The 9,968-nt window shown below is 37.9% G+C and overlaps 1 protein-coding gene across 1 annotated transcript; it reads left to right on the forward strand.

Moving 5' to 3' along the window:
• Positions 1-1,124: 1,124 nt before the first annotated feature.
• Positions 1,125-8,551, forward strand: LOC131198866 (keratin, type I cytoskeletal 15-like). The gene is made up of 8 exons (XM_058184013.1): positions 1,125-1,730; positions 3,656-3,738; positions 4,608-4,764; positions 5,539-5,700; positions 6,093-6,218; positions 6,581-6,801; positions 7,458-7,483; positions 8,186-8,551. The coding sequence occupies exons 1-8, from the start codon at positions 1,197-1,199 to the stop codon at positions 8,323-8,325; spliced, it is 1,449 nt and encodes a 482-aa protein (XP_058039996.1). The 5' UTR covers positions 1,125-1,196; the 3' UTR covers positions 8,326-8,551.
• The last annotated feature ends 1,417 nt before the right edge of the window (positions 8,552-9,968 follow it).

The raw sequence follows: 9,968 nt of genomic DNA on the forward strand, positions 1-9,968 counted from the left end.
CGCAAGAATGCCATCTGCACATGCGTATGCTGCACACCAGTACTCTCACACGCATGTGCAAATGTGCACGTGTGTGCAGGAGAGCTCTGAATACCAGCTGGGTCTCCTGAATTGCGCCCAGGTGCACTAGAGGCTGAAACACCAGCTGGGGCACAGGTGCATGCACAGCTGCAGTTGAGTTGGGCAACAGCTAACGTGCCTGGAAAAATGGCTCTGCGTGCCACTTCTGGCACACGTGCCATAGGTTCGCCACCATGGGTCTAGGATCTGGGCAAGGATCTTCCTTCACTTATCCATGGAGGAAATATTTAATGTATTATTAGCAAGGAGAATGTAGAAGAGAAAATCAAAAGGCATGAGAAACCTAAATGGATCCCACGTTCTTGTATTTTACTCTCTACATCTCCTTTAGTTTTTAAAATATGACTGCTTTGCACACACATTCACTATGCTATTAATGTCAACTCCAATGTATCATTCTCATATGTCTTGGAGAGAAAAGATAGAGAGGAACTGAAAGGAACAATACGGTGGGATGGTAAGCAATGGACTGTCGGCCTGACCATTTTCAATTGTTGAAGTGGAGATTCTTTGCTCAAGCCGTCCCTAGAGAGCTGTGCCTGGCAGCTGAGTAAAAAGAGCAATAAGTGAACCCTTTGGGAAGGAATGGCAAGGATGGACACGTTCAATTAATGAATTTCTAAATATTTTGCTTGGAAAAGAGAGAACTGGGTGAAATAGGATCCTCTGACGAAGGATTGTTTTTTTATTTTGAATACTGCATTCCAATCATTTACTCGTGGCTTTTTAGCTTTTTAGCTAATGAAGAAAAGAGTTGAGAAGCCTCTATTCTCCCACTCTGTTCAAATGTTTAAAGAAATGTAACCACCATGAAAGTGCCCCAGCTTCAAGATTAAACTAAGCCAGGCTCTCCTGGATGAAATCTTTTATTTTCCTGGCTGTAGAACTACATGTACGTACAGCCCACCTGAGTTGGAACGGTTACATTTCAAAGTAAGCAGATTATTCCACTAAGCCTCTCCCATCAGGGTGTGTCTTGGCAGACTATGCATTGGGTAATGCAACAGAACACACCCTCTGAGGACTATAAATGGAGCCAGGCAACAGTGCAGATGCTAGCTTCTTCACGCTAGACCAAGCCGAGTAACAGTCTTGCATCTGAACTTTCTTTCACGATGTCATACTATTATCAAAGCTCCTCTTCTTCTTACGGTGGTGGCGGTGGCGGTGGTTCTGGCCGTGTTGCCTCTGTGCGCCATGGACCATCCAGTATCCATGGGGGAGCTGGTGGGCGTGTATCTGCCTCTTCAGCTAGGTTTGTATCTTCTGGTTCAGGATATGGAGGTGGTTATGGATATGGAAGTGGCTTAGGAGGTGGTTGTGCTATTGGATATGGTTCTGCAGGTGGTCTTGGCTATGGAAGTTGCTTTGGTGGTGGAGTTGGTGGAGGCTATGGTGGTGGCCTTGACTTCGTGGTTGGTGGTGGTGGTGGTGGTGGTGATGGAGGCCTTCTGACTGGAAATGAGAAGATCACCATGCAAAATCTCAATGACCGCTTGGCAAATTACTTGGATAAGGTGCGAGCCCTAGAGGAGGCTAACACTGAGTTAGAGATCAAGATCCGAGACTGGCATCAAAAGCAGGCACCCTCTAGCCCAGCCAGGGACTACAGCCATTATTACAAGATAATTTCGGATCTCCGTGACAAGGTAGGATTCTGAACAAGGAATTGCATTGAGGTTAACAGATCAAGTTTTGAAAGTTTTCTCCTCCCCCCCTCCTCCTCCTCTATACTTTTATCCCTTATTCTCATATTCTGGATGATAACTCTAAAAAATTAGATCAAACAAAGATCTTTGTATGTATGCATATTTTTGTCTCTTTCCCTCCCTGCCTCCCTCCCTGTATGTCTATGTGTGTGTGTTCATGTGTATACATACACACATAGAGACACACCTATATTGTATTGCTTTTCTGTAATTTCCTTAAAATAATTATATTAAGAAAAAACAATGATTAAACTACAGCACTGTATTTATATCCTCACTATTTGTTGTTTGGTAGCAATTCAGATTTGCACCAGAATGGATCCCATTTCTCCCAAATGTCAATGACTGATGCTACTTTTTGCACCCTTCAAAGCAAAGAAATTATGGTTCTTGTCTTCTTGTTTTGCCTAAGGACAAAATTCCACTAAAATCAATGCAACCCTCCCTGACGTAAAAAGTTTGCACTTTGTTATTTCGCCCCCCATACAGGTCTTTGCTGTGTGAAGGAATAGCTAAACCTGTTATTGTTCATCTTCAGTCACTATTTCTATGACATGTTCATTTAGAACAGAGAGAACTGTGCAATATTGGGTATAATGAATCTACTAGAAACAAACATGAATATCCCTATTTTTTACTGACTTCCTTAGAATCAAAATGCCAAGAATTTGGGAAGAATTCTGGGAGTTGACATCCAGATAGCTTAAAGTTTAAGAAGGACTGAGCTAAAAGATAGAACCTCTGATCTTCTTCACATCAATCTTTTATAGTAGGATAGCTGCAGCATGAAATGTTGAAATGTAACTCACAGAATTCATATTTGTCTTTAAAATGTTATTTCATTCTGCTCTCACTATTAAATTTTAACGTAGAAACCATGCTTGTATCTTCTAGATCCAAGAATTTTTTTTTATAGGACCAAGACCATAATAGATGTCTAGCATAAATATGTAATAAGCTACATATAAAAAAAATCAGTGTAAAATATTTGTAAGATATGACTTTATCAGCCAGGAAGGACATGTTTAGGTAATATATTTATGTTAACTAAGTTACAGTGCCAGGTAATCATAGCATAATACATGTCAAGGTTACCTAAAGGATTGCTTAAGTTCTTACCAAGAGCAGAATCCTATCCAATATGTATTTATGGATGACTGGAAGTGATGCTGAGGAATATTCCAGACAGTCCCTCAGTACTACCTAAATTATTCCAGTCATGCTTTTCTATTTTTTTTTTTTTTTTAGTATTTAGGATTGACTTGTTGCTTTTGTTAGTATCTTGGTACAGTATAAAGAACTCCTCTTAGCTGTATGTCAAGAAAAAGCTGGCAGACACTTGTTATAAAAGACTTCATACAGTAATGATGATGGAAGCAAAGGAAAGATAACTTTCACTGGCTGACTGAATATGATTTCTGGGCAATCCCATAATGCATTGCAAAACTAGATTATACCATCCTAAAAACTTTCAGTTATCCATGAAGACTGACTAGTATTCCTTGGAAAAATCCTAGATGTCGACCCTAAGAGATAGTACAGATCATGAAACATAAAAAGCCTAAAACTATACTTTATTGACATAAGTTATAATGACAGAATCTTGCAAATCTGCTGATGTTATATCTCCCCTGTCTTATAACCTATTGAATGGGTTACATGTTTCATCACTTTTTGCTGTCTTAACAGCTTCTGAACATCTTCTCCAAAGTCATCTAGAGACCTCCTACAATAGACAATTAAAGGAGAAAGTGTATACAAATTGCCCTCCACTTGTTTTAATGACTAAGTTAAAGCATCTTCAAGGACTAAAAATTCTTCCTATATTCATGTTTTTTTCCCCCGTCTTCTTTCTTCTTTGGTAGATTCATGACACTACAATTGATAATTCTAGGACTATTTTGGAGATTGATAATGCTAGACTGGCTGCTGATGACTTCAGACTGAAGTGAGTTTTTTTGCTGTTTGTTTTTCTATTCCCCAAGGACTCTTTCTGAGCTGAAGAAAAGAAGAAAAAGTTAATGGGATTTTTCAGATAAAAGTGAATCAGAGCCACATTAAAACTGTATACAAAAGTCTATGTCTCTATTAGTTAGCCCTATCCGAGCCTGGAATAGATACTAGCAGGTTGGTGGCCTTGAGCAAACAATGATGGATAAGCAGAAAAGAAGCGAAAAGGCTTGCTCATTGTCAGTTGTGTGAAAAAAGCACAGCAATAACAGCAAAGAAAAATGGCAAGGTGGGAATGGCATGCAGGGGCCCTGAAAAAAAAACATTGGCCCTCAAACCTAAGATATGTAGCAATTAATGAGTCTAGATGAGCTTAAAAGATAAACAGAATAAAAATAAGACAGTTCTCATCCATTGTCAAAAATAAGGGGGAAAGAGTACATATAAAAATGCTAATCAGTATATAGCATGCACATGCTGAGTTATATGTATGATGCAAATTTAATAACTTAAATGGTAGTTGAAACTATTTCAGCTTAATGGGTCAAATGGGAGGTGATTTGTGTGTCTGCTAAGTATGCTATCCAAGTTCCAACTGCTGATCAGCAGTTTCACAACCTTCAAAATCGAGTCACACTGGGTAGGCCCTCAAATATAATACCATATTTTGTAAAGTAGGTACATAACTCCTTAAAGGAAAAAATACAACATTCTAATGAAGAAATTGAGAAAAAAAATGGAAAAAAGCTTGAAAAGTTGTCTTTGTTTCAACACATAGAGATAGCAAAACTTATGAAAGACTATTTAGTTACAAGGTGTTTTGTTCCTATTTGGAATTCTTGAACCTTTTTCTTGGTGTGTTCTCAGGTATGAGAATGAGCTGCATCTCCGCCAGGGTGTTGAGAGTGACATCAATGGTCTGCGCAGAGTCCTGGATGAATTAACTCTGTTTAAATCTGACATGGAAATGCAAATCGAAGAGAAGAAGGAAGATCTGGCCTACCTCAAGAAGAACCATGAGGAGGTGAGTAATGGGGGAAAGGAAAATGGAGAAGACCAAGGCAGACACATTGAGAAGACAGTGTAAAATTATCAATCACCATCCATAGGTACTCTCTTACTGTTTTATGAGTTCTATATTTAAAAAGTTGATCAGCAGATGATGAATGGCTGCATTTTAAAAAAAGCTGGATGGGACCAAGACAAAAATATAGGATAGGATAGGAACTAAAACAGAAATGAAATCTGACTGATATTTTCAAATTATTGATTCAACACAGTCAGTAAGATAACAATTTTGGAAGAATTCTGGGATGACACTCTAGAGGAGGCCACATACCGCACTGAGCTAAAGATCAGTCATCTTTACATAAATAGAGGTTGTGCCTCTTCCAAATAGTACCAGGTTCTATCTTATGGAAAAATGGCACCTATGTGGATTGCTGGAAGAGGCTGTTGGAAACCAGCATCCACATAAATGTACAGCCTGCCTGTCATTTCTCTCCAAAACAAATTATCTTCCCTGGGAAAGATTGAGGAGGAGGAAATTTGAATATTGTAATTTTTTTTATAGAGCTGGAACCAGGAAACCAGTTCTTGATGGCCACTAGAAATACCAAGCCTAACAAAAATGTATAGAACAACAATCAGTAGTGTTATTAATGTTACTCATCAGAAGATTACTCTAAGCATTAAAGCCTTCAGGGACACAACTACTGCTTGCAGATAACAGAAAAGAGGGACCATGTGGAGAGAAAACTAATTGTCTGCCTCTTTTTTTTTTTTTTGTCTCTCAAAGTTAATGAAAGAATACAGTACTCAGCTAACTGGAAAGGTCAATGTTGAGATGGATGCTGCACCTGGAGTTGATCTCACCAAAGTTCTGGCTGACATGAGAGAACAATATGAACTAATGGCTGAGAGAAACCGCAAAGATGCTGAGGCCTGGTTCTTTACCAAGGTACACAATTCCAGAAATTGTTTATCTTTTCACAACGTCCTGGGATTTTCATTCAAAAGGTTCTTCATGCTACTAATAAAAAAATGCAGAACATTTTTCCCTCTCTCTTTTTCCTGTTAAAAAAAAAAAGTATAAGTAATGGGGAAATTCAGGATATCCCCTTCTATATAGTATTCCAGATATGTATTGGGTTACAGCTTCAACGTTAACACGTAAGGAATGAAATTATTTCTATATCCCTGTACAAACATGTTTCGGATTGTACTTTAAGTCTGTGAATGTTTCTAATTATGTACATTTGATCTACTAGGAATTAATTAGACATTTACTAGTCAAAGCCTTGCAACTTTACTCAGCATATTTTATTTCATTTTAATTCTTCCTACACCCAGACCGAAGAACTGAATCGTGAAGTTGCTACCCACACCGAACAACTACAGACAAGCAAGACTGAGATTTCAGAACTAAGACGTACAATACAGAGTTTGGAGATTGAACTGCAATCACAGCTTAGCATGGTATGTTGCTTTGCTCAACTGAGTATAGAAATGGGATGATCCTAATGGAAAAGCAGGAAATTGAAAAAATTTAGTAGGTTTAGAAAAATTGAGGGAAATGAAATTTCAAGAAATTTCCTTCAATGGGTAAAGATATCCGTCCAATTTTTTTAATAAAAAAACTAGCATTTTAAGCATTCCAGGTTAGATGGAAATAATTGCAAGATACAGTAGTACTATCCTTCCCCATTTCATAACCCTACTAGTACCAATAAGTATTACTCAAGTTCTTCTTAGCTGTTTTATGATGGAAATCAGATTCTGCAATTCAGCGTTGATAGTTGTTCTGATTGCTAGAACTTCTTATTTTTCTCCCTTATTAGAAAGCTGGCTTGGAAACCAGTTTAGCAGAGACAGAAGGACGGTATTGTGCTCAGCTAGCACAAATCCAGAACCTGATCACCGGTGTAGAAGAACAGCTGGCTGAATTAAGAAATGACATGGAGCGCCAGAATCATGAATACAGAATGCTAATGGATATCAAAACACGTCTGGAACAGGAGATTGCCACTTACCGAAACCTGCTGGAGGGTCAAGACTCAAAGTATGTAATTGAATCACAATGAAAACAACTTAGTAATGTAAAAAGAGTTCTTGAATTTAGTGAGGTTTTCAATTGCTCAACTTGGTTGACTATGGAAACAATACTCTTGGTCTGCCTCTAATAGTGCACTTGAGAAAAATGCCTCCTTGAATTCCTTTCCCGGACAATTATTTATCCAAATAAAATTGAAAATTTAATGTATAATCATACATAAAACTATAAAAGATCAAGTGACTATTGAAAGCAGACATTTTTCCAGAATTTAGTTAATACCAGTAAATTATACCTTATTCACATAAAATTTACATAACTTGGACAATAGATTCTTTTTCAAAGAGTGTAGAGTTTACTTGCAAACACCTGAAAGACTGCCGTTGTTGACATATATAAAAGATAAAATAATCAATCAATCCAAAAATCTTTAACATAGGTAAAAGAAAGTGCCAGCTTGCCTTTCTAAACCTAGGGAGTGCTGGGATTTAGATAAACTTCTTTATTCTCTAAAAATTCTAATATTTAGGTTTCATTTTTATTCTGCAACAATAAAAAGTACACATTTTTATATAGTATGAATTCATACTTAGTTGGTTTAATGGCTGATCCAGGATTGCCTTTGTCCTATCCCATCACAACTAACTATCCTTTTTCCTTTACAGACTCCCAGGTTGGTCTCCAAAAGATGGTAAGAAAAACTTTAGTTAAAGTCAGAAATATTTGGGTGATAGAAAGATTCAAAGGAATGCTTCACATTGACTATAGTCTGGCTGAAACTTTCCTTGGAAGTTGCATTGCAACTATTTGGCAACTTCTTTGCAGGAGCCTATTCTAATTAGTTTGGTTCTTGGATGAAGGGTTCACAACAATGCAAAACTCCTTGTCAAGTAAAATTGTGTTGCCTCCTTGCTGATGTATTGTGAAATACTCAGGGCTCTCACTGAAGTCATGAAAATGTGTCAAGATTTAGAGTATACTCTTTGACAATCTTACATCTCATTAATTCCAAATAGTTTTTCATACTTAGAAGACAAGTAACATGGTAAATATGATCCATAGATTACTATGAATTTATTCATACAACATTGTAAACCAAATCAGGCAGAGTTAGCAGTTGTGTTGGCACAAAGTGCTAAGCTTGGTTGGTATTCATCTTGGTTAAAGGAATAGGCACAATTCAGGGTATACACACACACAAACACAGGATTATACCATCGGAGTATTAACTATCAGTAGGAAATTGTTCTTTCTGAACTGAAACACCCTGTTTAGGGAATGAGAAACACCCCAAAGACTGAATGGGAATGGCCATGGGCAACTTTTATTAAAGTGTGCGAGAGACAGAGGCCTTCTACTATTTATTTACATTGGCTTTCTGTCTTTACAACAGCATCCTATGGAGGAAGCGGCACAATCACCTACAGTAGTGGAGGCAGCGGCAGTGGTGGTGGTGGTGTCATCAGTGGCAGCGGCTACAGCACTGGTGGCAGTAGTGTCACTACCAGCAAAGTGCGTTCTGGAAACTTCTGAATCTCCTGAAAAGTGCGCTGACCTATTGGATGGGCTTCCTTCCTTAAAGAACAAGCAGTTTCAGCATCGCCACAAAATCTTTCCTTTTGCAGAAGTATGCCTCGGCTTGGCTACCTTCTTTACAGTGATCGCTTTCCAGCTTTGCCTGACTCATCTTAGCCAATTTTCATTCTATATTGCTCATCATAATAAAAATCCTCTTTGGGCTTGATTTTGCAATTAAAAATGGCTTGGCCTCGTTCTTGTTTGCTCCGCAGGTGTTTACCACTCTTCAGAGTTTGACATAGGCATGTTTATTGAATAGAAAACTGTCTCTGGAAAAAAACCAGCAAGCAAGCAAACAAAAAAGCACATGGAAAGAACTTCCCTTTAGGGAAGTTATGATCTTCAAAAATTTGCTTCATTGCTTCAGTTTTCATATTCAAGTTTTTAAATTTTGATTAAAAGATATCTGAAGAAATATTCACCAGATCCAATAGAGAAGGTGAATGTTGTGCTTTCTTTTCCTAGAATATACAAAGAGCTAATACAGCTATTGCATCTTTATTTAACTCCCTATATCTCTAGTGCATTCTGGAGTGACCATGTGATTGTACCACATTACATAGCCATCTGCTCATTCAGGAAACTCTAGAGAAATTTAGAAGTGTTTCTGCAGGAAGTCTGCTAGAAAGACAGTATGCTTTTTAAAGGTTAAACAGATTTGGTAAAAAATATCTAGTCCATTAAAGTAAAAAAGGTAAAGGTTCACCAGCACATGCATGCTAGTCGTTTCCGGCTCTAGGGGCGGTGCTCATCTCCGTTTCTAAGCTGACGAACCAGCGCTGTCCGAAGACATTTCGATGGTCATATGGCTGGCATGAGTAAATGGCGAAGGCGCACCGAGCGCTGTTATCTTCTTACCAAAATGGTCCCTATTTTTCTACTTGCATTTTTTACTTGCTTTCGAACTGCTAGGTTGGCAGAAGCTGGGACAAGTAACGGGAGCTAAGTCTGTTACGCAGTGCTAGGGATTTGAACTGCTGAAGTGTCGATCTTCTGATTGACAAGCTCAGTGAGTTAGCCCCTGAGCAACCGTGCCCCCCATCTAGTCCATTACAAGCATTTTAATAATATTATTATTAATAATAATTCCAGCATCTGTGATTTTGTTATTGTTGAATACTGATCAATACTATTGTTGATTAGTATTCATCCCACCATGGATTCTTTGGGGTGGGTGTGGGGAGGCAATATTCAGAAACCTGATTCAAGAGACATTTGAGGCAAAACTCTTTTTGTTCCTTATGTCCATTCTATTCTATTCCCTTTTTGAGGTCAGAGTCTGAACCCAGAGAAATTCAAGGCAATAACTGTGTGAAACACTAAAATATTTCCAACCCTTGATCTGGTTTTCTCCGCATTTTCGTCTTATAGCTGGGATATTTTTCATAGATGGTTCCTTTAAAATGGGAAGTAGAGATCCTCGAATAAAAGAATACCAAAAGTCAACAAAAGTCATTATAAAAACATGGGTGGGTGAATAGTTTTATTTGTTTTGTAGAATGAAATAGAAAGCAGCACACTGCATTAAAACATTGTAAGAAAATAAATATTGTTGAAAGGTCAAAAGAAGATTAATGAACTTTTAAATAGATGGATAC

This window comes from Ahaetulla prasina, chromosome 4, assembly GCF_028640845.1.
Source record: "Ahaetulla prasina isolate Xishuangbanna chromosome 4, ASM2864084v1, whole genome shotgun sequence".
Lineage (NCBI taxonomy): Eukaryota > Metazoa > Chordata > Lepidosauria > Squamata > Colubridae > Ahaetulla > Ahaetulla prasina.

Bases quoted from the DNA above. Each gene is read 5' to 3' on its own strand.
- LOC131198866 (XM_058184013.1), top strand. From the start codon at position 1,197: ATGTCATACTATTATCAAAGCTCCTCTTCTTCTTACGGTGGTGGCGGT. The intron at 4,765-5,538 runs GTGAGTAATGGG...TGTCTCTCAAAG, and splicing joins TCAAGAAGAACCATGAGGAG to TTAATGAAAGAATACAGTAC. The intron at 6,219-6,580 runs GTATGTTGCTTT...CTCCCTTATTAG, and splicing joins TGCAATCACAGCTTAGCATG to AAAGCTGGCTTGGAAACCAG.